At 40.1% G+C, this 27,868-nt stretch overlaps 2 protein-coding genes across 8 annotated transcripts in view; one reads left to right on the forward strand and one right to left on the reverse strand.

Moving 5' to 3' along the window:
- LOC134227195 (low-density lipoprotein receptor-like) overlaps positions 1 to 27,868 on the reverse strand; it is a 1,220,229-nt gene that overhangs the window by 499,887 nt on the left and 692,474 nt on the right. Inside the window, exon 1 of one of the 7 annotated variants that reach the window (XM_062708527.1) lies at positions 12,753 to 12,756. The exons of the other annotated variants lie outside the window; for them this stretch is intronic. The gene's annotated coding sequence lies outside the window, so the exon portion shown is untranslated. Of the gene's footprint in view, positions 1 to 12,752; positions 12,757 to 27,868 lie in introns of those variants that run through there. 7 annotated transcript variants of the gene reach the window in all.
- On the forward strand, positions 23,128 to 25,701 carry LOC134227957 (uncharacterized). Its single transcript, XM_062709673.1, has 2 exons — positions 23,128 to 23,272; positions 23,333 to 25,701. The coding sequence occupies exons 1-2, from the start codon at positions 23,250 to 23,252 to the stop codon at positions 24,495 to 24,497; spliced, it is 1,188 nt and encodes a 395-aa protein (XP_062565657.1). The 5' UTR covers positions 23,128 to 23,249; the 3' UTR covers positions 24,498 to 25,701.

Genomic DNA, 27,868 nt, shown 5'->3' on the forward strand with positions numbered 1-27,868 from the left:
CTAGAAGTTACGTATTGCCATTATTCCCTATGGAGTGAAGCTTCCGTTCGAGCGATAAGTGGCACAACGGTAGCTATGTGGACAGCAAACTCTACCGCGCCCATTGCCCGACACCGGTTAGAACAGTATTTTATTCAATTTGGTGCTTTGTCTGGTAAAGGGTATTTGGTCTGAAAACGAGAGAGTGAATGAAAAATAAAAAGTTCACCAGCAACAGTATCAGTTGCTAGTTTGATGAGCAAACAAACATGTGCCTCATTTGTGCGTTTGATGCTAAAAATTGCAACACTCCTTCCATCATTTATGGAATACTATAGCGGAAAGGTGTTGAAAGCGTAGCAATGAAATTCATTATTTGAATAGCAAAATAGTGATTATAACTGGACGACAAAATCGGAAAAAGTTTTTGTATTCGTGATTCTCATGTGTTGCATCTGTAGTTCTCAACTTCTAAATTTGACTGGTTACTGGCGTTTTTTTCGAGATTATTTGATCACAAAGTTGGAAAAGGTACATCGATATCTGAATTTCCTCATGAGTATTTTTCAGGCAAAAAACGGGCCTCCCAGGGGAAATGATAGGAAGAGATTTTAAGAGCTGTTCAGCAGCATATAAGCAAGAAAGCATATGGAGACGCATGGTACATTTGCGATTTATCTTGTGACTTATTTTTCAAGTAAATTTCATCACATCCGTTTTATTAAACAAATGAACAAGTAAAGCATTTGGGGAACACTAGTTGACCCGGCAGACGTTGTCCTGCATAGTAGGCGAAAATGTGCTTTGAAAAACCCATGCGAAATATCCTTATTTCAGTTTTCATAATTTCAACCTTACTCGTGAATTTTAATGATAAAATTACATATAAACCGTGAAACAATAAAACATTTCGGCTGAAGGAATGAAGAAAATCCATCCAGCCGTTTTCGAGTTATGCGGATACGAACACAGACCATTTCATTTTTATTATATACATTTACTAAAGGGAATCCTGAACCTAATTGCGTTTTTTGGGAAGTACATGTTCTTTGTTAACATGTCGAAAACTGCGATAAATAAATCATTAGAATTAATATTTCAAACAGTAGGCTGCATTAATAGACATCTGATTGATTACTTTATTCAATCTTTCGTTTAATTGAAGTCCCATTTGCCGTGAAGCATTACGATGTCATAAATCTTATTGTTTTCCATCTGAAACAATGTTTCACTACTAACAATATATTTCTCTGCACCACGGCACTCGTATACGCTTTCAGTAATTTAAACTGATTTACAATAAACCTGGAAGTGGAGTCTTAAAATGTCCCAGTTCCGAATTATAAAACAGTGGCTTCCTGAAGAAAGTTTGTTCAGTTTCGCAGAAACTGTTTGCGGTAGGTGTGCTATCACTTTCAGCGTACGTACGCAACTATCCAACCCAGTTTATCCTACAACTAATTGTAATTCTGGAACCGAAACTGAGCAAGCTAAACTTTCTCGCGATCTTTCCCAGCACATCTCCAGGAGTTAACTTGCAGCGTAGTATTAACTGCCGCCGACCGTCATCGTTCTTCCGCTCTGCAGCCCAACTTTGGAACGTCAAATTTTCTAACGGAAAGTCGCACCCAGCACCGGATGCAGCAACAACAACACCGAAGATATTTACACACAACAGCAGAATTATTGCGAGCTACACCCAGCATGGCGTGCGATAGGTTTATTGTTGGATGCTCGGCGCCTGCTATGATTATTTTAATTTCCTGTCGCCTAGCGCTGAGAAACTTACTCCCTCAAATCTAGCTATGGTCTCGCATGTTTCACCAACATGAAATTACCTAATTATTTAAAGTTGGTTTCGGAAGTCATGCATGGTGTTTAAGTTTTCCCGCATTTTATTGTGCAGGTAAGTTAGTCAAACTTGTTGAGTAATGTCTCACTGAAATTGCCACATTATCCAGCTGCTATGCATTTTTGTATTCTTGGTGGTCAATATCATTTCTGGTTGAAAAGTTGTACAGGTAATTGTTGTAATGGACGTGCGCATCCTGCGCGATGTTTTAGTTGGATTAGAATGAGTAATGCTCAATCATCCTGGAAAATAAATAGAACTAAAATTCATTCTAATCAGTTGAACTCAAAGCGACCGTTGAGTCGATGGACGATGGAAATTTCATTAGTATTACGTCTATTTGTCTGTGGTTAGGGTGTTGCTTACCACTCGAGCAGTTGGAACACGGGCCTGTTGTTGTTCACGGGCCTGGGACAGGCCTTCTTGGATGGCGTGCAGCTGCTCGTTGACTTTTCTGGTATAATCGGATGTCGCTGGTAGTTGATGTTGTCGTCCACGCAACTTTGGAACTAGTCGACTCGATGGTAGTTTCGCCGGGACTGCTGATGCCGATTGACCGAGGAGCCCACTTCCGCCACCACCGGATAGTGATCCGAGCTGGGGTCCTGATAATCAACAGGCTACGAAATATGGTCGTACATATTTGTGATGAACAGGTCGATTGTAGCATGTACTCCGGACCGACTAAGCCGAGTAGCGGAATCCAGACTCTGGATCATGTAGTGGCCTTCCTCCATATCATTGCTTCAGATGGTGCCATGCCATGCTTGATGTTTGGCATTCAGGTCGCCGGCAATGATGTACTAACTCCGAGTGAGCTTGACGATGTCCCTTCGAAGGGCGGCCGATGATCCGTCGCCGGCTTTGGATTGAGTTGGGCAGTACACCGCGATGAGCGTGATTGTGCCGACAGAAGTAGTAACTTCGACACCGATGGCCTCGATGACACTCAGCTGGAAGCTTGACAGCAGGCGACAGTTGATGTTGTATCGAAGTGCGATGGCCACACCACCTCCCCTGGACGGCCGGTTGAGTCGCACGATGCGAAAATCCGGGATGTTGACGTTCACCTCCGGTTTCAGGTGCGTTTTGGTGATGAACGCCACGTCTATTTCCTACTCCTCAAGGAAATCCTTCAGCTCGATAGTTTTGCTTTTGAGCGAGCAAGCGTCAACCTGCCAAGAGTGAAAACCTGGATGAAATGGGTTTAACATCCGCGCAACCGACTGGCGAGCTGCGCGAATATCGGCATCAGTTGCTCCGGGGTGTAGATCGGAGCATTTTCTTCCGGTGGAACATTGTCGTTCTCCGGCTGCCTACGGAATCCAGGAGGAGGGAGCGGTGGCCATCCGCTGGAGGATAGAGCCGGCGGTGCTGGAACTTGAACCGACGCAGCTGCTGCTGCCAGTCGCCTGTGCGGTTGTAACTGTGGGAGGATCGAAATCGCTCGTCGGGGAGCAACCATGGCCGGATAGTTCACCTCGTTGAGTGCAGAAACACGGTTCTTCTTCGAAAGGGTTCTGGTGAGAGCCTTCTTCCGAATTTCCAGGAACTCCGTTCGCTTTGGGCAGCCCTTTGTGGTGGTCCGATTTTTGTCACCACAGTTGGCGCACTTGGGATCGGCCAACCTCATCTTGTCACACTCTTCGGTCGGATGGGGTTCGCCACACTTGTTGCAGCGCAGCCTCATACGGCATTTCCTGGTGCCGTTCCCGAAATTTAAGCAGTTGGTACACTGCGTGACTTCGCGGTGCACTGGCCGATATTGCTCCCAGTCAACGACGGTGTGATTTATAATACCGACCAGCTTCAGGTCCTTCCAGGTGGTGGAGCCGTGCTCCAGATTGACCGGATAAAGCTGGTCGCGATATCTCCTCGCCTTGTCGTGACGAGCAACCTTGGAAACGGCCACTAGCTTCAGGTCGCAACTTTCGAGCTCAGCTTGGAGCTCTTCTTCCTTCATGTCGTGGAATTCTCGCAGCAAAGCCTTAAGCGGCTTCGTGCCGGGGTGGTCATGAGTGTAGTACTCATATTTGTGGACCTCAAGCAACTCAACGACGGATTGATGATGGCCCTTGTTCGCCGGCATCGCTTTTACGCCCTCGCTGCAGAGCCGAAAAGTACATTTCATCCCCATTCGCGACCAGTTGGAGAATTTTCGGGCGCAAATCAGGCAAATTGCCCTTCACAAACACAGGCGGGTACTTCGCCTTCCGCTCTGCTTGCACCTGCGGCAGCTGCGATTGCTGCTTTTTTCGTTTCTTCGGCTGATTCGTCGATTGGCAACGACCAGGGATTGCAGAAATCGCTCTCAATAGATAACGAACAACGATGAAAGAAATGCAAAAACTGTTCCGAATCATATTTTTTTATTTATTTATTCGGACTAAGGCCGAAGTGGCCTGTGCGGTATATCAGATTGTTCTCCATTCGGCTCGGTCAATGTAAAGACACTGTAAACAAAGACGGGAAATGTTCCAATTGGAATTCAAAATTTACTGTCAGTGTCATTTCAATCGAGCAAGAGACCTGTCATTATATTTTGGAACGCCGAAACATTTGGCAAGGGTTCATTTGAACCAGCATGAATAAATATGTTTGTATTATTATTTGAATATTTTTTCCATGAATTTATTTTTGAATTATGAAATTCGTATAGACCAATGTGGAAAGTATATCCAGCATCAACAGTGTTGCGTACGCAGAGTTGCCTGGGGATTTATTTGTTCAGGGATCAGACTTCCCGTCTTTGTATATAGTGTCTTTAGGTCAATGGCTACACGTCGCTAACCACGTTTCGAATCATAACAAGCCATGATCTGGGTAGTGCGAATAGAATAGATTTGGTTGTCAAACTGAAGCCTAAATTTTTTATTGTGCCGGAGCCAAGCATTGAAGATTGTGGATATGTTCGTTTTAGATTTTATATTGAGAAGTATTGTTATTATTTGGGAAAAAATAAAAATAATCTCTGTTTGAGTTTTGTATTCTTTGTAACAAATATTTTCACATTATAATTCGAGTGGAAAGTTAGTAGGAATGCAACTAAGAAGCAATCGTTACGAAATTTCATGAGATTCAGCAGCTGATTGGAGCGGGAATGAATGTAACCATCGTAAAGTCATGTAGAGTCTTGCGCATTTGTGCGCCCTCATGCAGCATGGACAGAGAAAGCGGGAAAAGCGGGAAATGTTTGACGACCAAGTAACTGCAAAATAACCTGGGGTACATGTACCCCTGGGGGTACCTTCGCTGGCCATAGGGGGTACCTCGGACAAAAATGCATAATGGCGGGCGTATTACAATTTCAATTGGAGCTTATTGATAATGTTTTGATAATTGTGTATTTTTTATTTCGAAACTTTGTCTGGCTAATATGCATGGCGATCAGTAAATCAAAGCCAATTGAACCTCTCCTCAACCAGATCAGCGAATGAGGGGCTGCAGAACTAAAGATCCAACGGAAAAAAGGTAGAATGAGCGAATTTTAAAAATCTTCAATGCAACCTACCTGATCTAAACAAAATGTTGAATAATATGTTAGACACAGGCTTTTGTACAAAAATCTAAAATCTAAAGTTTCGGAGAGAGACATGGAGGCTTTTTTTAGAAAAGCTCAGTTACTTCGTTGCTAGAGGATTAGAAGCATCTTTCTACGTTTCTAAGTCATCTTCAAAGCGGCTCGAATGCTTCCTTTCAAGATGTTCAGAAGCCTTCTTCCAAAAAGCTCCGAAAGATCCTTTCAAGAGGGTCGGAAGCCTTTTTTCAAAAAGCTTGGAAGCCTCTTTTCAAAAGGCTCGGAAGCCTCCATTCAAGAGGCTCGGAAGCCTTTATACACAAAGCTCGGAAACCTCCTTTCAAGAGGTTCAGAATCCTTCTTTCAATAGGCCCGTACTCGTGCGGGCAACAGGGACCATGTCCAAGGGCTTGACGACCCCTCCCCAGCCGTCTGTGAGTCAGGGGGTTCTGCCTAGGAGGTGGTGGGGTTAACAGGGGCGCTGTTAATTCCCTCCCAAAAACCACATATCCGCAAGCAAACCTTATCAAGCGACCGTGTGCCGCTTAAAGCATACAAGCCCCTAACCCTGAATCCCAAGGTGTCAGGCGACCCGTGCCGAAGGGATGAATAGCCTGGGGGTGAAACAATTAGCCAGGTCGTTAACGGAGCCTGTGGAGGTTCCACAGAGTGAGAGCTGCTTCGGCGGCAAGCGGGTGGCAGTGGGTGGTACCCACACACCCCCAAGTGGTGCACATGTGGTGCAAGCGAATGGGAGTTGGGGGTATTACTCGTAATACCCCCACAGAATGAGGGACCGAGTGTATGGGTGAGCACACAAGTAAGTCTCGCATGGTACGCATGGTCGGTAGTGTTAGAATGACTGAAGTCTGGTGAGGCCTGGCAGGAGTGTCGGGGGGCAGATACCTCTGCGGCACCTCAGTAGTAGGGGACACGAAAGTCTCGCTGCGTCTGGCAGGAGTGTCGGGGGGTTGATGCTTCTGCGGCACCTCAGAAATCGGAGACATGTAAGGTAGTGGTGCGACCCCGTTCCAGGATGGGGAGACCACCACATTGGCTGAGGACTACCTGGGCTTCGAAACGTCAATGGGTGGGTGCTACCGGCATAGTACCTAACGGTGACCTATTGGCAGAATCAAAGCCTGGGTAGGTGAGTGTTAGGCATGTCTGACGTGCCGCGTGTTCCACGCCCAAACGATGCACGGGAGGTGCACAGAGTGGATAAAAATGGGAGATGGGGGTATTACTACCCCCACTGAGTGAGTGACTGAATGTCAAAGAGAGTGGTGCACAAGTGGTGCAAGCGATCGGGACTGAATGTATGAGCGGGCACACAAGTCAGACTCGCATGGTACGTATGGTCAGAGTGGCTGCTTAGGCAGTAGTGTGATCCGGCTGTCAGGGACGGAATGAGTGAAGTCTCGCTAGGCCTGGCAGGAGTGTCGGGGGGTTGATGCCTCTGCGGCACCTCAGAAATAGGAGACATGAAAGGGTCTGCCTCGTAGCTGAGGTAGGAGCGGCATAGGAGCCACTAACCTAGGGTCGCCTCCGGCTTGGTAGACAAGTGGTGGCACCTTGTTGCAGGATGGGGTGAACACCACACTGAGTGAGGACTGCCTATGTTGTGAGATGGCGGCATGGGGTACCCCTGCAGGGTACCTGTTTGTCCCTTGCAGTCATTCAAGCGGCATAGGCAGGTGAGTGTTGGGGCACATGTGGTGCCAGTGTGTCTTGTGCAAATGTGTTGCATGGGGAGTGTCGAAGAGCTGAGGCGCATACGTGCACTTGTGTACGTCATGGAGGGGGCGCAATGCCCAATAGTCATCCCCCGAAGTATTGCTTAATTGCGGGCCGGGGGAATGACTGGAGAGGAAGGAGTTGGTTTTAGTGGGTCGGGAGTGGTGATCCCATCCCCACACTACCTGGGTTCGCCTCCCCAGGTGTCTGTTTGCAGATTTCCATTACCCTCGTTAAAAAAAAAAAAAAAAAAAAAAAAATAGGCCCGTACTCCTGCTTTTGAGAGGCCCGGAAGCCTACTTTCAACAGGCTCGGAAGCCTCCTTTTAAGAGGGAAGAAAGCCTTTTTTTTAAAGCTAGAAAGGCTCCTTTTAAAAGGCTCGAAACCCTCATTTCAAGAGACTCGGATGCCTCCTTTCCGAAGCTCGGAATTCTTCTTTCAAGAGGCTCAGAAGCGTCCTTTCAAAATGCAAAGGAAGCCTCATTTTCAGTGGCTCGAAAGCCGTCATTCAAGAGGCTTGAAAGCCTCTCTACAAGAGGCGCAGAAGCATCTTATCAAGAGCTGCGGAAGCCTATTTTCAAGAGATTCAAAAGCTCCTTTCAAGAGACTCGGAAGATTGGAAGATTGGAAAGTCGGATTTTGGAACGTAAGAACTTTGAATGAACCCGCACGTGTTGGGCTCCTGGCTCGTGAGCTGCAGAATGTCGGCGTGAGTGTGGCAGCAATCTAGGAAATACGGTGGCCTAGCGAACACTTCATTCAGGTGAGCGATTCAGCGAACACTTCATTCACTTCAGCGGTGGTGACAGAGCGAAACGAGGAGTTGACTTCATGGTAATCGGAAAGCAGATGAAGCGTGTTATCCGGTGCAAACCGATAAGCGACCGCATTTGCGTGTTGAGAATGAAGGGAAAATTATTCAACTATGGCCTGATCAGCATCTATGCCCCAACGAACGATAAGCCTGATGACGTGAAAGATGAGTTCTATGAGAGCCTTGATAAGGCCTACGGAGAGTGCCCAACACACGATGTAAAGATTGTCATCGGGGATGCAAATGTGCAGATCGGAAGAGAAAGTTTTTTTCGCCCTATCATTGGTACGGAAGCTCTTCATTCTGCTACTAACGATAACGGTCTGCGACTTGTAACCTTCGCTGCTGCTAGAGGGATGGCAATAAGCAGTACCTACTTCGCACGGAAGAATATGAACGAGTGGAGACACTTGCTCACAGGTAGACCACGTGCTGGTCGACGGACGACATTTCTCGGATGCTATAGATGTAAGGTTCTTCAGAGGTCCGAACATCGACTCGGATCACTATCTTGTAGTTGCAAAAAATCGAGCGCGACTTTCCAGCGTCACAAATTCACGAATCAATAGAACGATGCGTTTCAATATCCAACGCTTGTCAGTTAAGGGAGTTGCTGAACAGTACCACCAGAAGCTGGACGAGCGGATAGGAGATGCCACCGGATCTGGCGACATCAACAGATTGTGGGAAAATATCCAGGAGTGCCAGCGAGTGACGGACGACAAAAATGTTGCTAGGAATCGAATGCGAGCCACTACCCATTCCAACAGAGAGCGGTACAGTGTAGCAAGGGCAAAAGAGAAACGAGCCCACCGTAGAAAAAAGGCAACACGAAGAGAGTGTGATAGCTGAAGCGCAGGAGAACATGGATAGAAACGATATGCGGAGGTTTTACGCAACTGTAAATGGCGCGCGGCATAAGACTGCGCCAGTGGCCGCCATGTGCAATGACCGAGAGGAGAATTTACTGACAGACAAGGAGCACTTCGAAGATTTGTTAAACGGTGAAAATGAAGGTGTTTTAAGGAGCAGGAAGGACATAGTCGGCGACGGTCAAGCTGTGTAACCACCAACGCTGGACGAGGTTAAGAAGGCTCTAAACGAGCTGAAAAACAGTAAAGCTGCTGGAAAGGACGAGATCCCGGTCGAGCTCCACATTATCCAGAAAATATGGGAGGATGAAGAACTGCCTGCCGGCTGGTTGGACGGCCTCATATGCCCAATCTATAAGAAAAGGCACAGACTAGAGTGTTTTTTTTTCTTGAGCAAGGGTTAACGGAGATCTGCAACAGGTACCTGAGGAGGTTAACTCAGGTAGTGCGGGGATGGGATCACCCGACCCACTAAAACCAAAACCCTTTCGCCAGTCCGTATTCGGGCCCGCAATTATGCAATACATCAGGGGAGGACTATTGAGAACGCTCACGCCTATGCTAACGCACTCGACGTTATAACGCAGCAGCGACGTTGACGGCAGTGTCCCATGCTCTTTGCCATTTGAACAACGAAGCTGCTCTCTTGACACATCGCACTTGCACCGAGTCTTTGTCGTTGAAGCACTCCACATCTTCCTCCAGAAGTATGTCTATCGACATCATCCCAGCAATGACGCACACCGCCTCATAAGATATGGTGCTGTATGCGTTTGCAATCCGCAGACACATCAGCCGGTGTACCCTGATTAATTTCTTAACATTGCACCCGGCCTCTAGTACTTTGGACCATGCTGGTACGCCGTATCGGATAATAGACAATGCTGGCCTACACCTGCTATAAGCCTACTTACCTGACTTTGCACCGCCGATCTGTTGGACATCATTCGCGATGAAGATTTTATTGCCAATAATCGACGTGGCTCGTAAAATTGAGCTTGCAATGCTGGATAGCTCGAAATCAAGTATTTGGATTGCAGACGAAGTGTCAACCTTGTTTGGATTGATTGTGGGTACTTTCGAATTTATTGATCAACATTGCATTCGAAGAGCTATTAGGAGATCTGGCGTGCAGAGGAAAGGCACTATCATCACTCGGTCGCATATGTTCCTGGGCTTTGCGGACGACATCGACGTTATTGAAATCGATCACAGAGCAGTAGTGAAGGCTTTTGTCCCGCTGAATCGGGAAATGGTGAGCTTAGTCTTCACCATTAACTCTACCAAGACAAAATACATGGTGGCAGGTAGAGATAGAGGAAGACCTAGTAGTGCTTGATGGGGATGTGTTTGAAGTTGTTGAAGAATTTGTTTACCTTGGAATGCTTGTGACATGTGGCAATGATGTTTCCCGTAAAGTGAAAAGACGTATTGCTGCTGAGAATAGGGCCTTTTACGGATTACGTAACCAGCTTAGGTCCCGCAACATGTAGACGGAAATGAAATTTGATCTATACAAAATTCTGATTCTACCAGTGGTCCTTTATGGACATGAAGCATGGACGTTAAAAGAGGCGAAACTAGAAAATGGTATGTGGTGCAGACGCATGAATCATGAGCTGTATCAAGTATACAACGAAGAAAATATTGTGAATCGTTGAAAATACGGCTAACTTCAGTAGGCTGGTAACTTAGTGCGAATGTCGGAAGAAAGAATAGCGAAAACAATATTCAACAGAGAACCAGATATGAGCCAGCGACTTCGTGGAAGGCCATGAACGTGGAAGGCTGCACGCGGTGGAATCGGACCTGGGGACCATTAACTTTTGGGGGTCCGGGAGAAAAGAACGCCAACGCGACGAAGCGAAAACGTAAACACAGAGCATGAACGAGAAAAAACACTTGAAAAAAAATCCGCGAGCAAAAAGCACGTCCGTACGCGCTGCTGTCACACACTGGAGGAATGACTCGCGCACTGCTTATTTAATACACAAAGAAAATCTTGCTGTGGACTCGAAGGCCCGTGACTTACATCATTGTGATGTCCGTGTTAGGAATGCACAAACGAGATTGGTTTGGTTACATCTAAAACTGTTACTGGCTTTGACAAGAATTGAAATTTTAAATAGCTTATCGTTAGAAATCTTAACTGGCAAATTACTGGAGAGTGCCGTGTCGATTAATATATAAATCTTCAAAATCCATCGAAAATTACAGGCGCTAGTAACGTTCGAAAAGGAAGTACCTCTGCTGACACTTTTTAGACCATATAGTCCTCGATCCGTGTGGGGGTCATCCCGTCCTGCAACAGAGTGGCACCACTTGCCTTTCATGTCACGCTTTCAAGTACGTCACGCTCCTAGGGGGGAGGGGGGGTTCCGAGCAGCGTGACGACTCATACAAAATTTTCAAAGGTTTTATACAAAAAGTGTGACGAAGGGGGGAGGGGAGGTTGAAAATCGCCCAATTTTGCGTGACGTACTTTATGGATCTTCCCTCTCCTATTTCTGAGGTGCCCCAAAAGCATCAACCCCTCGACACTCATGCCAGGGCTAGTGAGACTTCGTTGATTCTATCACTACCGACCATACGTACCATGTGAGGCTTACTTGTGTGCTTGTCCACACATTCGGTCCCTCCCACAGCAGCACGCATGTTTCACATAGGTTACTGCAACTTATTTGCTACCAGATTCAGTCACAATCAAGTTGCTGTAACCATTTTTGTCTGACTTGTGCTGCTCGGGTCACTTTGAGGGGTATTACATGTAATATCCCCAACTCCCTTTCGCCTGCACCGCATATGCGCTAATTGGAGGTGAGCGGGTACCACCCGCTGCCACCTAGAGGTGTGCGCCGGTCCGATATTCGTCGGTGGCGGCGTTTGTCAGAATTTTGGCCAGCGGCGGCGACGTTTTCGGCGTCACACCGAAAGCAATTTTATCCGGCGGCGGCGGCGTGAATCGGCGTGGCGATTTTTTCCATTACGTTTTTCTAAGCTATTTTTTGCATTTTTTCGGCATATTTTCAAGACATTAAAAGAAGATTTTTTTTAAATTTCGCATGAAAAATCTAATGAACTTTTCCAGAAAGGTCTGGAGGAAAACCAAAATTTGGAAAATATTTTTGGATTGTTTGTTTCGAAAGTTACATCAGTTTTGCAGTTATCGAACAGCTGAGCTTCAAAACTATGTCAAAGTCGATGATCACTGCATAGCGGTGAACAATCAGATGCACTTCTATTTTGACGACATCTGACAATTGTTTGACGTCTAGAATGTCATGTTACAGTTATCGTACGACTAGTGTATTGTCCGTAAGAAATTCTTGGGAAATTCCATTGTCCGAAAGCCGTATGTCCGAACTGGTAATTTGGCCGTAAAAGTCGTTTTCCCCAACAGGTCGTTTTGCCGAATAGGTCATCAACCCAAAAATGCCGATTGGCCGATATGGTCGTTTGACAGAATATGTCACTTGTCCGAAAATATCATTTAGGCCTACAGGTGTTACGGCCAAATGTCAATAACTGAATGGGTAATTTAGTTCATAATATCCATCCGTTTGGCATAATGACATTTACGTTGAAAAGACTGTTGAACGAAATTTCGTAACCTCTCTACTTTTAAGTCGATACTAACATTTAAGCCAAAAGCCATCTAACCAATCCCCATTAAGCAGAATTGAACGTTTATCCGAAACTGTTATCAGGCCAAAAATGGTCCGACCAAAAAATGTATTTTTACCGAAAACGACATACAGCCGAAATGTACATTCAGCCGAAATGTAATTGAACTGGTAATTTGGCCGAAAAAATCTTTTTACCAAATAGATCATTTGACCGACAATGGTGTTTGGTAGGAATGGTAATTTGGCCAGAAAATGTCCTTTCTGCAAAACAACCTTTCTGGCCGACCAGCATTTTCTGTCAAATGATCAATTCGAATAAACGTCTTCTTTGGCAAAATGACCAATTCAGCCGAACGACACTTTTCAAAGAAGGTTGCAGAAAGGACATTTAAGGGCCAAATGACTCTTTCTGCCAAATGCCATTTTTTACCAAATGGCATTTTTGGTCAAATGATGTATATTCGGTCAAACGACTTTTTCACTCGAACGGCATTTTCAGCTAAATGATCTGTTAGAGTAAACAACTTTTTACAAGTCCGTCCAAATTTTCCTTTTGGCTGTACATCGCTTTCGGTCAAACTACATTTTCAGTCAAACAATCAAAACAAGTTTTGATCTGTTAACAGTTTCCGTTTTGCTAAATGATACCTGGCTAGATGTCTTTTGGCCTAAAGTCTAGTATTGACATAAACATAAAGAGGCCACGAAATTTTGTTCAATGGTCAATTGTCAAAAAGACCATTTCGCCAAACAACTGGCCATTTCTGACCATATTACCCGTTCAGTACGAGGTTCAGTCATTGAAATTTGGCCGTATGACCCCGTTTGGCCAAATGACATTTTTGGCCAAATGACCTATTCTGTCAAAAAACTATTTCTGCTAAATAACATTATTGGGCAACGATGGTTTCGGCCAGACGAACGAAACGGGCAAACGGCTTTTTCGGCCAAAATACCAGCTCGGCCGTCTGTCACTTCCAGTCTTATTGGAATGGAATGAAACTTACCAAGAATTTTTAATCGAAAGTAGAAAGAATTTTCTGAAGAAACCAAAAACAAACTCCGAGCATTTTTCCGATGTTTTAAGGTTGGCTATGCCAAACTAGCCGTTTAATGATGAACTTCTCCCTGCGAAAAAAAAAAATCACTCTAATAAAGGATAACAAACTAACCGGCTTGATTAATTTAGATTGGGGAAGTCAACGTTAAAGCATCTCTTTCACTATAGTCAAAATTTTCTGTGTGAATTTTAAAGAATACTCAACAGAGACTCAATAGGAATTTTCCGTGAATATTCCGAATATTTTCCTGTAGAAATTTAGACTAACTTCCCGTAAAAACTCTGTAGAAATTCTCATGTAAATTCCAAACAATTTCCCTTGGTAATTACAAAGAGTTCTCGAAACGTGAAAGTAGTTCCCGTGGAAAATCTTAAAATAATTTTCAAATGAATATTCTGGAAAAACTTGAAGAATTTCTGGGAAGTTAATCAATTTTTTGAGGCGAAATTCAAAAGATTCTCCCGTTATTGTCGTGAAAATATCCTAAATGACCAATTCAGCCGAACGACACTTTCGAACGAATGTCCATTTTGACCAAATTGCCCTTTCTACCAAACGACTATTTCAGCCGAAGGACAAGTTCACGATTTTTTTAGCCAAAGGAACTGTTCGACCAAATAAGATTCTCGGCCAAATATCTGTAGGCTACTTATCCTATCTAAGTCTGAAAACATAATAAGAGCATATAGAATATTTTGATTTTGACAACAAAATGATTCACAATTTGTTTTCAAATATGTATAAATCATCATGATTAATTATATATTTTGATCTCATGTTGCTGTAGACTATTAAATTGAATGATATGACATCAAGCTGTGTACTTATTTTGCTATCGGAAACCAATATCAAATTTAGTTTTCGATTTCCTCTCATCGACAGCAGAATAGTTTTTGATTTGATTTCACGGTAAGCTGATTCTGATAAACGTTTTGTTATTTTAACCGTTAAAACGACCAAAATATATCAAATTAAGTAAACATAATCGATGATTTCACAACATTAAAACAAGTTATCGATTTGCTCTTAAGCTTTGCTCGGGTATGCTTCTACCAATTAATCTTTTCGGTTGAACGATTCGGCCTAACAACTTTCAGTCTTGTGACTTTCTGCCGAACAACTCTTTTCTATTCAAAAATTCAATTTAAATTAGATTTTAATTTTTTTCATTTTTCGCAATTTTCACACGCTTAGTTTTAGCTCTTCGAAGTTTTAACAAGGTATTGTAAGGAATTTTCATGGAAATAATTGGAATCCTCACGAAAAATTCTCTGAAGTTTCAACGTAATGTTGTAGAGGTATATCAGCAAATTATACGGAGAATCCAATTAATCTTAGGATTTTCCACTGAAAATTTCAATCGGCGTGGTAAATTTTAAACGGCGGCGCGCCGATGCAAAAATGTCGGCGTCGGCGGCGTGCCAAAAACTGCCGGCGGCGGCGGCGTGGTGCGGCGGCGCACACCTCTACTGCCACCCATTTACCACCAAAGCATCCCTCACTCTGTGGAACATCCACTACCTGACTAATTGTTTTGTTTCACCCCTCAGACCATTCATGCCCTCGGGCCTCGGCATGGGTCACGTCATATTGTCAGCTTCAATGTTGAACCAAGCCTGGCGATATGACCGGATTTACACCGTTATAGCACAAGCTGAATGTACCTAACAAATATTAAATATTATTTCAGGAGTGTGGTCCATACCTTTTCTGGCTTTAGGATTCAGTGCAATAGATGGCACATTTTTCACACCTAGAAACATAATACTTCACCAATAATATTTAAAAAATTATATTCCTACTCATTATTTTCAAAATTGTTGGTCAAATATTTCAACAAGTAAATTTCATCAGAACCATCTCGGTACGTGCCTTACGGTTGCTCTATTGCATTCCAGTTCGCTTAAGCGAATGTAAATTTAATTTTAATTAAACCCACGGACACCCAGCAAAGTATGCACAGCAATAACCTTCCCGTGATAAACCGACATTAAACGAGCTTAACGAGAAGCAGCAGACAGCGCTGAAAGGGGGCGACCACGCGTAAGCAGGAAAAAAAATGCCAACTTCGCTTCAGAAGAAGCAAAAGTTGAATAAAAAGAAACATCAACCTCCTGGTGACATGTAATTTCCTTGTCACGTAATTTCCACCTCTTCCTTAGTGTTGATGTTGGGCGACGATGCTTGTTGCTGCTCAGTTTCACCTTGCTTTCGTGGTCATCGTCTTGTGCGTTTAGGAAAGCATAATTAAAATTAAGTGTTATTACGATTAATCGCGATAGGTTGTCATTTCACTCCAAAAGTAAACTAAAAAAAAAACATGCATAATTTACCGCAGTAATGTTGTCTTACGGTTTTGTAATCTGTGTTTTTGGACACAGCTTTTGAACCCATAGTCAAATTTGGCACAATTTTAACAGGATAAAATAAAACAGAACTCATAGTCGAATGCAACCTGTTGCAAGAAAATCGATTGAAGGAAGATCAATGGAGATGGTTAAATATAAACATCCAGAAGAAAGTTATTGGATCTGCTATCTAATAAACTTTATTTGAATTTTATATCACAGTTTTTGGTTTAAAAACACTATGAAATAATTCTTCCAATCCAATACAGTGCTAATAGAAAGCGTGTATGACCTATAATATATGACCATTTGATCTGAAAAGCAAATCCTTTACTTTCTCTTCAGCCTTAAACATAAACTCCCCTTAATTGCAGAAATTCTACATAATCTGAATTAAAACCATTTATGCAGAGTTTGTTCACACTGTCTAACTAGTTTCCCCATCCCCCAAGCTACTAAATGGTTCCCCTGAATTCGAATGTAAATTCAAGTGCTGCTACAGAACTGAAGAGTGCTGTCGGAGTCGTCACCTGTCAACCGGGAACAAGCCAAATTCATTTGCGTTCGCCACAGCATAAAGTTTCGTCGGGTACGCTGAACTGTTTCACTTGGAATTCGAGTCGACGAAAGAGGGCGAATGTGTAATCATGCTTTATAAAGTTTCCTCCCCCGGTGTGGTATGAATACGTTTGGACAAACAAGGGTTTCGCAGGTTTGCCGACCTGAGCTTTGGGGGGTTTCTCCCATAAACAGCTCTCACCTAATTGCATTCCGGTTGCCATAAGTACCTTCCTTTTTGTAACGTTTGAGGGTAGTGTTGGATTAATTCACTTTCGGTGTGATTGTATCCTTCCCACCAGGTTAGAAGAGAAGACTGCAGAAAATGAAGGCAAAACTATTCCTGCCGAAAAATGTGAAGACTTCATCCTTCGAAACTAGAGCGTCGTTAGCGAAACATGGTCTCAGGTACCCCATCTCGCCAGGGGATCAAGTGCGACCGACAGCAAGCATGGCAACTGCACCGGTTCACTCCCATAATAAGATACGCTGCTTGTTGTTTTTTTCATTTAGTTTTTTTTTCGGTGGAGAAGCGTCGATGGGACCCCAGTGCCATTTGCATAAAATTTCATTTCATAATCTCATCGGATTTAACGAGGATTACATTTGCGTTCGAGTGATGCCGCTGCTGCTGGTGCCGATGCTAGTGCTGCGATGGCATTACTTGTTGTCAATTTGGTAAGGGAGGAGAGGGAATGAATTTTCACGCGCTGGGAAAGCTTCTTTATTCTTAAACCGGAGAACACACGACAAAGGCGTTGCAACAGTGCAGTGGAGTGGAAATGAGAATGGCGAGAAATTCGGGAAACGTTCCTATTTAATCCTCTTTCGACGAAACGAAATATTGCTTGGCATTTAGCATTTGTGATAAGAACTAGCTTATGCAAAATAAATATAAAGTTTATTACTAATTTTGATAATTTCGTATTTTTTCAAGTTTGTAAATATAGTAAATTTTCAATTTTTAACTCTTTATATTTTGAGCTTAGAAATTTTATAATGTTTCACACTTGATTTTTTTAATTTGAAATATTTTTTTACTTTTTTATATCCAAAGTTTTAAATATTTTATTTATTTTTTTTTATTTAAGTTTGATTTCTAAGATTTTTTTGAATTTTCAAATCTCTAGATTTTTAAATATCAAAATTCTTAAACTTTTTGAAATTTTATAACTTATGAATTTTTAAGAATCTTTAATTTTCAAAATATTTCTATTTCGAAATTCTTAACTTTTCTTATTTTTAGATTTTTTTTTCTTTTTAGATTTTTAGAAATTTTTGCAATTTGTAATTTGTATTTTTTTTTCAATTTTACAAATTTGTCAGTACATACAGTAATATCGCGATTTTATCACCCCCTTGGGTAATTTTGGGGTAATATAAAAAAGAATGTCACAAAACCGGATTTTTTTATTTTCAATTTTTGAATCAGTTTATGCCTTGGAAAGGTAAAATACGTGAACGGTAACTGTTATTTTTTGTCGAAAAGGCTTGAAAATCCTTGAAAGGTACTCCGAAATAATTTATAATAAATCGGTGAAAGATCTTTTATGAAAATCAAATTATTTACGAAAATAAAAAGAATAAATTTAAAAAAAAGTAGGGGTGACAAAATTTAATTTTGAATTTTTTGAATTTTTAATTTTTTTTTTAATTTTTTTTTTTTAATTTTCAAATTTTTAAATTTTTGAATTTTTAAATTCTTGAATTTTTAAATTTTTAAATTTTTAAATTTCTAAATTTTTAAATTTTTAAGATTTTAAATTTTTAAGTTTCCAAATTTTTAAATTTTTAAATCTTTAAATTTTAAAATTTTTAAATTTTTGAGGTTTTAAATTTTTAAATTATTATTTTTTTAAATTTTTAAATTTTCAAAATTTCAAAATTTTTTGGTTTTGAGATATTTAAATTTTAAAATTTTTAAATTTTTAAGTTTTAAAATTTTTAAACTTTTCAATTTTTAAATTTTTAAATTTTCAAGTTTTTAAACTTTTCAATTTTTTATTTTTTATATTTTTAAATTTTCAAATTTTTCAATTTTTATATTTTTTAATTTTTAATTTCTCAATTTTTATTTTATTTTTTTAGTTTGAATCAAATAGTCTGCCGAATCAACCAAGCCTTTTCTGATGTCCCCAGCCGCGGTATCGACTCATTTAAGTCCTCCGAGTATTTTTCTTTCACTTGCGTTACAATTTGTAACGACATATGAGATGTTGTAAGATTTCTAAATTGTCCTGGAGTTTGATTCAAATGGTCTACAAATCAACAATGGCTTTCATGATATCCTCATCCGTGGTATCAACCCACAAAAAATGTTCCTTGAGGATGCGATTGGGTGCATACTTGTGCTGGGGACATAGGGTAGTTTGGGGAACCTAGTTCATGTCATCTGTGCATGTGCTCGGATGACATAATTGGGAACCGAGGTGAACCAGTCTGGGGCTGAAAGACTCGCTAATAAAGATTTAAAAAATGGGATCACACCTTCATTGGAGACATAGTTCCAAGCGAGGTTGATTTGGTAGACTATTTGGTTCCTACTCTAGGGCAATTTGGAGATATTACAACACCTCATATGTCTTGTTTTGAGACGCAAGTGAAAGACAAATCCTCGAAGGACATAATTGAGTTGATATCACGGCTTGGGACATCATGAAGGCATCGGTTGATTTGATAGACCATTTGATTTAAACTCCAGGACAATTTGGAGAGATCTTACCAAACCTCATGTAAGACGCAAGTGAATGTATTTAAAAGTATCCATTTTTTACCCTTCTTACACCCTAAGAAGGGTATAAAGATCGCTTGAAAAACCGACTTTTTATCCGAGGCTCGGAGACCCAAGTGGTATATACCAATCAACTCAGCTCGACGAACTGAGCACATGTATGTATGTGTGTGTGTGTGCGTGTGTGCGTGTGTGCGTATGTGTGTGCGTATGTGTGTGCGTTACAAAAATCTCACATCAAGATCTCAGCCGTCCGTGGACCGATTTGCACGATTTTAACACTAAACGAAAGCTATGACTTTGTCATTGTACAAGTTCATTTTTTTTTTTGCAATCGGACATTTGGTTCCAGAGATATGTGAGAAATACGAACATGAAGTGTATTTTTCAGAAAACTAACAAAATAATGTCACATAAATATCTCAGCCGTCTGTAAACCAATTTGCATGATTTTATCTTTAAACGAAAGCTATGACTTTGCCATTGAACCCATTGTATTTTGTCTTGCAATTAGACATTGGGTTCCGGAGATATCTCTGAAATACGAACATAAAGCATTAGATGTATCAACTTCACACATTGGTAAAATATGTCCCATCAAGATCTCAGTCGTCCTTGGACCGATTTGTGCGATTTTATCTTTAAACGAAAGCTATGTTTTTGTCATTGGACCCATTAATTTTTTTCTGCAATCGGAAATTCGGTTTCAGAGATATCTGTGAAATACGAATGTGAGACATATTTTCAGACTACTAATGAAGAATTGTCACACCAATATCTCAGCCGTCTATGACCCGATTTGAACTCTTTTGGGCTTAAACAGAAGCTGTAATATTGCCATTTAAGGCGGCAAATCAAATCTGCAGTCTTTTTGTATTTTTTCAAAATTGTTAAATTTCCAGAAATATCCTTTTTTTATTTTCAAATCGATAAAAGCATGATAATATCAGATATTTTATATTCAATTGAAGGTCATATGCATAGAAATTGTAATATGAACTGGGCACACACAACCATTCAAAAGTGTAAGAAGGGTTGCGTTCACTGTAGGTGGATTAAGTCGGGTTTTTTTATATATTATTATTTCATTTATTATAAAGTATCCAACGATCAATAAATTAAGTGGAATTCTTGAAATTTTAGCAAAAAAATTTCTCACGTCACATTTGATTTACGTCCCCTTCCCCCAAAAGGTGACGTAAACAGAGCGTTGAGTGTATTTTGAAATTCTTAGCTTTTTTTTATTTTTAGATCTTCAATTTTTGAAATTTTTACATTTTGTAATTTGTATTTCTTCATCAATATTACAAATTCGTCAGTACAGTAATATCCCCCTTGGTTAATTTTGGGGTGATAAAATAGAGAATGTGACAAAATCGGATTTTTTTTTATTTTCAATTTTTTAATTCATCTCACAAATATGAATCAGTGAACGGTACCTATTATTTTTTGTCGAGAAGGTACTACGAAACATTGTATAATAAGCCACAGGCGGTGGAAGTTGTTTCATGAAAATCATTGTTGTGTGCAGTATTATTTACAAAAATAAAAAGAGAAAGGTCGAAAATGTGACGAAATCGGGTCCAAAAACGTGATAAAATCGGGGGTAGAAAAAATCGGTGAATGACAAAATTGTTTCGACACTGTATTTTTATTTTAAAGTTACAGACCCTATTCAATCTTGGCATCATTCAGTTTCGGCAACAATTTTTCTTTAATTTTTTTAAATTATTTGTTTTGAAAACTGATTTTTGAAAATATTAATCGCGTCTATCTCATAATCCGTGTGTAAATCTGTAAAAATTCTATATTCGTCGTAAGAAAATCGCGTAGACATTTTTTTTTAAATTTTTGTGTTTTTAAATGTTTAAATTTTTCAATTTCTAAATTTTTAAATTTTTAAATTTTTAAATTTTTAAATTTTCAAATTTTGAAATTTTGAAATTTTGAAATTTTGAATTTTTAAAATTTTAAAACTTTAAAATTTTTAAATTTTTAAATTTTTGAATTTTTAAATTTTTAAATTTTTAAATTTTTAAATTTTTAAATTTTTAAATTTTTAAATTTTTAAATTTTTAAATTTTTAAATTTTTAAATTTTTAAATTTTTAAATTTTTAAACTTTTAAGTTTTTAAATTTTTTATTTTTTATTATGTCCAAAAACACCCTCGTGGCTACGCCACTGCACCATACACCAAGCATCGAACAAGAAGAATAAATCCAACTCTCAATCAATATAATCTAATAGCAAATGTTGAGTCACCCTTTACTTCTTTTGAAAAGAGATGAACCGGTCAGGGCCTGAAGACCTCTACAACAAAGAATTAAACAAAATAAAAAATTAATTTTTAATTTTATAAGCTTTTGAAAATAAAAATAAAGCAATGCCAATAAGTTTTGATTTTTGGTAAATTGTCTTGTGTTGATGGAAATTTTGCATTATTAAGGGAAATTTTGTACAGTCAAACCTCCATGAGTCGATGTTCTATGACTCGATAACAACTCATGGAAGCAAATTATTGCATATTAAAAAATATTCTCTAAGTTACTATGATGGTCCCTTCAAACAGCTTCTGAAGGGTTTTATATTTATCACCTCGATATTTCCTTGAGTCGATAGTCCCTTCAATATCGATTCATGGATGTTTGACTGTTTTTATCAGAAGCTTGAGTTTTATTTTTTTTTAATGTCTAGTTTCCTCGAGGAATTTCCGAATGAGTTCTTGGAGAAATATTTTACGAAACTGCGGAGAATTTCTTGGAGGAACTTCCAGAGGAATTCCTGGAATAGCTTCCGGAGGAATTCCTTTGAGTAATTTCCAAAGTAATTCCTTTGAGGAACATCCGGAGGAACTTCTTGAGGAAATTCCTTTGAGGATCTTCCGGAGAAATTCCTCGATTGTCTTTCAGAGAAATTCCTGAAAGAACTTCTGGAGGAAATCCTTTGTAGAACTTCCTGAGAAATTCCTATGACAAACTTCCGGAGCATTTTTTCTGAGGAGCTTCAGGAAAAAAATCTTTGAGGAACTTCCGGAGGAAGTCCTATGAGGAATATCCGAAGGGATTCCTGTGAAGAAATTCCGGAGCAATTGCTTTGAGGAACTTCCTGAGGAATTTCTTTGAGGAACACTCGGAAGAATTTCTGGAGAAACTCTCGGAGGAATTCTTGGAATGGTTTCCGGCTGATGGTACCATAACATCCCGATTGTATCACCACCCTGTTTAATATTGGTGTGATAGAATAGAGCATGGTGACAAAATCGGAAAAAAAATCTTATTTTTGTTAGTTAATTACGCAAATATGAATCAGTTTATACATTTGAAAGCCATAATGCGTGAACGGTACTTGTTATTTCTTGTCAAAAATGCTTACAGAATCCTTCACAGATACTCGGAAGTCATTCATAATAATCCACAGCCGGTAAAAGTTATTTCATGAAAATCATTTGCGAAAATAAAAATAACGGCTAAAATTTTCGATTTTTTTTGGGTGACAAAATCGGAACGAAAACGACCGATAAAATCGGGGAGTGACAAAATCGGGTGAACACTGAAAGTGTTTTCGATCATTTTATCAAACCGGATTTCGGCTACTACTCATCGAGCCTATTCTGACAATACCCATATTGAATGGGTTTTCGGCGGTTTTATCAAACCGGAAGTTCGCCATATTGAATCCAAAAACGGTGCCAAACATCAACTTCCGGCTTCTACTCATCGATCCCATTCCAGCAATACACATATTGCATGGAGTTTTGTACTTTGCGAAACAATCGATCCAACATCCATAAAATTATTCTAAGTGTTTTCTATTCAAAGAGACGTAGAAAAATTTCAGCTGGGTGCTGCCTTAATTCGAAAATCTGTGTAAAAAACCTCAAAAAAAATTCCTCGCAAAAAAAAACGTGTAAAAAAAAAGCTGGGTGTAATTGATTTCATTTCTTTGCCTAATAGATAAGACTCACAGTTGATCAGTAGTGCAAATCCTTATCAGTCAGAAAAGCGGTCATCTGCTCAGCATTGTGCTCGATTTGATGAACTATTTGCATACGTCAGTTTCTGCACTAGTCTAGTTCCATGCGGCTTATCGCGGAAGCCAGTCGATCACTTCGAAACAAGCAAGGAACTGTTTTTCTTTTGCCTCATCAAGCGAAATGAGTTTACTGCGCATTTTCATGTGAGTAATTTTATTTCATTCCGTTATCCTCTTTCAGCGAACGAATATTTATCGTTTTAGACCTTTTCTGGTATTCGTACTCGACTGCCTTTTTGCGCAAAAAGTCTACGAGTGTCGCACATCTTTGACAGGCGTTTGCATCCTAGAAGGTGTTGAGCATACCCCGAACGAAGAGGAGCCAATCATTCTACCCGAAGAACTTCAATTCGTCGAGCTCGTCAATGGCAACATCCCGAAAATAACCGAAGAGTTTTATAACGAATTTGGCGAACCACCGACCAACTTCACTGTTGTGAACTGTGGCGTAGAACAACTATTCGTTTGTCCGCAGTTCGTACACCTAAATGCCACCGGAAATAAATTGAAATCCGTAACAATCAACAACAAAGTGTCCTACGACCGTTTGAAAGTGTTCGTCGTGGCGCATAATCTACTCAAAAGGCTACCCAACATCAAAGACATGTCACAGCTGGAACATCTGGACGTGTCTCACAACTCCATTGACTACATTGATCTGAAAGCTTTCCAGCGACTGACAAAACTAAAGGTCCTAAACTTGACTTCGAACAGGATCGGTTCTTTGGACGGTGCTTTCAAGCAGGGACAACTGATCGAACTTCGTCTGAGCAACAACGAGCTGCAAGACATAAGCTTCGATGATTGGCAGATGCCCAATCTGGAAATCCTAGACCTGAGCTTGAATCTGCTAATGTATCTGAACGGGGAAGATCTTCGGGAGCCGTTCCCACTGTTACGCTATCTGGGCCTTCCGGGAAACCAGTGGAACTGTCGCTCCTTACCGAAGTTGCTGGATAGCTTGAAGGAGCGATCGATAAGATTTTTTGGCGATGTGACACGATGTGCAGCAAACCTGACATCGGTGAAGGGCTTTTGCTGCCAGGACAGTTACGTCAGCTGGGTGACACTGCAGTCGCAGTGGGAGATTCGAAAGCTGGAACGGAAGATACAGTCGCTGAACGACACACTGCTGGCGGATTTGGCGAAGGTGAAGAACGAACAGGGCCAACAGATTGCGCAACTGGAACGGAAGATTGAGCAACAGGAAAAGCTGATGGAAACGATGAGGAACCATTTGATGTCGATGGAGGGACTCATCGAAGATTTGATCGAGGAGCTGTATTTGAGGGAAGTGGAAACGGCGAGGTTGAAAAATGATGTGGTCGAGAATGTAAAGGAGAATGCACCGATGAAACTCATTTATTAGGCTACAGATTGAATATTTTTAGATAAATTTAAAGACAAATAACAAATAAATTTTTCTCAGTAGCACATAGTTAAGTCTTCACATAAGATTTTACCGGCATCAATCGATTTGAAGATTAGATAATTGAAGAACTTGATACTTTCATTCAACGATTACTCTGGAGACCAATTGCATCACCATTGCACCATAAGATCGGAGGAACCTGTTGGATTTGGATGTGTGAAATAATTGCCTCTTCAAGCTGCGACAAGTCCCGTAGTTGGTGTATGTTAGGTCTTTTCCTTTGTAGCGTAGTCAGCAGAATAAGTGCTTGGTTTGCGAGAAGAAGATGAGATAATCCGAAAGCTCTTCCTCGACGTAGAACACCTTCCAATCATCGAAAGTAGTGTGTGCACCTCGTAATCAATATATGCTTGTAAATTAATTTATTTTCTATTTTTATGTCCCACACTTCGCTCAGCGGTGGTGTGGCCACATCGTCAAAGACGATGATTGCCACCGAGTCTTTCCTGGGTCTTTCGTTGTCAATTCTTCGGCTTTGTCGCCGGCAAGTGCAAGTGCTGAACTTAATTCGTGGTCGGTGGTAAATTGTTATTGTCACTGGAAATGCAATTTCATTTTCGCTTACTGCTTGCTCATCCCGGAGACGATGTCGTCTCAGGGACGACCGAAGACTGCCACCGAAATCGATTTGCTACCCTATGCCGGAAAGCTCGGGAAATGGGGCATGAGTGGTAGACCAGCAGTTCTTCAACTTCGTGGAGAAGGGGAAAGGCCATACGGAAGTGTTCTTACCCAGGAAAAGGGGTTCGTCCCCAACGATGATTATAATGATGATGATAAAGAAGCCAATGATTATAAGGTTAGTGGAAAATTGTTCCATCGTCTTGGGCGAGGTGATAGAATGAGAATTTGCACCAAGGAAGAGGAAGGTTTAACGGCAAACGAGAATTGTACGTGTCTGACGATGATCCTGTTGGGTCGAATAGACAATTACAGGTTGTTCCGTATCTCAAAATCTGTTTCAATGCACCTACTGTACACGCTCCAAAAGAGCTTTAAAAGATAATCTATTTTTTAGGAAATATTAGATTTATAAGAAGTAATTATATGATTGCAACATTTTATTGAATATTCGCCTTAAGACACATTCATTCTAATAAAGCTAAGGAATGTTGCACTAATACGTATTCGTCGAACGTAGGGTTCAGGCAGGTATTTTCGTCTTTTCGTCATAGTCTCGAAAACCAATAAAAGAGAAACTTTTTTGACAAACTCATCTGTATCAAATCGTAAGCTCAGGAGATATGTTCTGCTATAGTGGAGTTCTAGCTAAAGGACGCTCCTTTCGATGGTTTTAGCCCCTATGACGATGGTCGGAAATACCTGCCGTGTCCCTAGTTAACAAAAAAAAATGTCACGCAGATTCACGATGTCGGCCGACGTCGTTAGCTTTTGGAGTGACGCCGAAACGCCACCGTCGGGCAAGTTACGACATACGTCGACGAATTTCGTACCGGTGCACTATGCTGAAAGAAGGAATGAAAGAAAGAATAGAATGAAGGAACGCAGGAATGAGGGATTGATAAAATGAAGAAATTTTGGAATTATAGAATAAAGGAATAAAGAAATAAAGGAATGAATAAATGAAGGAATGCACTGCCGCTGCAAGAAAAACTGTACCATATTCATACGTTATATATCAATATGGACCAGATATGCATGCGGCGGTAGTGCAGGAATAAATAAGTGAAGGAGAAAAGCAATAAGGGAATGGTGAATATATATAGGGAATAAAGGAATAATGGAGTGAAGCCAAAAGAGGAATGATGCAAATAAAGTAATGGCAAAGCGAATGAATAAATAAATTAAGGATGAAAAAGAGAAGGAATAAAGGAATGAAGGAATGAAGGATTATCGAAATGAAGGAATAAAGAAATGAAGGAATGAAGCAATAAAGAAATGTAAATGAAAAAAATTTAAAGAAATAAAAGAATTATGTAATAAGGGAATGATATAATAAAGGAATAATAATGGAATAAATGAATGAAGGAATTAAGTGATGAAGGAATAAATTAATGGAGGAATGAAGAAATAAAGTAATGAAGAAAAAAAAAGTGAAGAAGTGTAGCAATAATGGAATGAAGGACTAGGAGAATGAAGGAACGTAGGAAAAAAGAAATCAAACAATAAAAGAATGAAAGAATCAAGGAATGAAGGAACGAAGAAATGAATGAATTAAGGAATAATCTTAATCTTCTTCTTTTTCATTTTTTTCTTATATATAAAAACCAATCTATGTATGTATGTTCGCTAACTACTTCTGAACCACTGGTACACTCATTCTGAACCATTTGGTACACTCATTCTCTATCCTCAGGAGAAGTTAACAAAGAGGTGGGATGGTCATTTGGAGAAGGGGGAGGAATGGTGGGAGGGGTTTTGTTCAGAAAACTAACAATTCTGTGTAACTTTTGTGTTCTACAAAATTGTTCGCAATAGTAAGGCCATCATTATGGTTCTACCAAAAAAATAGGGTGGCCCATCATATAAGAAAAAATAGAAAATATTTTTTTATTTCTCAGAATATTGACATGTTATGTTCTACAAAGTTGTAGCGCAGCTTATTCCAATCAATTTTGCTTAAAAAACTTTTTCTGTAGCACTTGAGTTGGTTGATTTAGGATTAGGGTGTACCTCAAAAAAACAGTATTTTTTATCTACTTTTTTATTTTAGATTTTTCGAAAAAGTCGTCTTAAGGTGACTTTTAGAGCTCAAAAAATGCAACTTTTGATGGGTGAATATGCTCAATATCTTTTTCCGATAAAAAGTTTAAATCGTTTTTCTGTCAAAATCACATTTTTTTCATAAGTTGATATCTCCGGTTAGGGCAGACCAAAAAAATATATTCAAATGGCATCTGGAAGAAAATCTGATATTCTTTATAGTGTCAAAAAATTGGGGATACGTTATTTTTTTATCTCAAGTTAAACCAATTTTACTAAAATCATGTTTTTTAAATAAATTTATATAACTCGTCAACGGAAGAAGATACAGACGATATTCTTATAGCAAAACACGCGTTTTGAAAATCCCCAAAAGTCTTCGGAAGGTGACATCCGTGAAAAATGAAAAATGAAATAAGCAGATCATAAATTGTTTTTTAAGGGACACCCTAATCCTGGTAAGTAAAATTACCCTAAACAAGTGAGCTTAAGAGCTACATAAAAAATTTATATAGCAAAGTTGATTGGAAAAAGCTGCGCTACAACTTTGCAGAACATTTTTTGTCAATATTCCGCAAAATAAATAAAATAAAAATTTCACATTTTTATAAAATGGCCCACACTATTTTTCGGTAACTCTATAA

The sequence above is a fragment of the Armigeres subalbatus genome, chromosome 3, assembly GCF_024139115.2.
Source record: "Armigeres subalbatus isolate Guangzhou_Male chromosome 3, GZ_Asu_2, whole genome shotgun sequence".
Lineage (NCBI taxonomy): Eukaryota > Metazoa > Arthropoda > Insecta > Diptera > Culicidae > Armigeres > Armigeres subalbatus.

Bases quoted from the DNA above. Each gene is read 5' to 3' on its own strand.
- LOC134227957 (XM_062709673.1), top strand. From the start codon at position 23,250: ATGAGTTTACTGCGCATTTTCAT. The intron at 23,273-23,332 runs GTGAGTAATTTT...TTATCGTTTTAG, and splicing joins AGTTTACTGCGCATTTTCAT to ACCTTTTCTGGTATTCGTAC.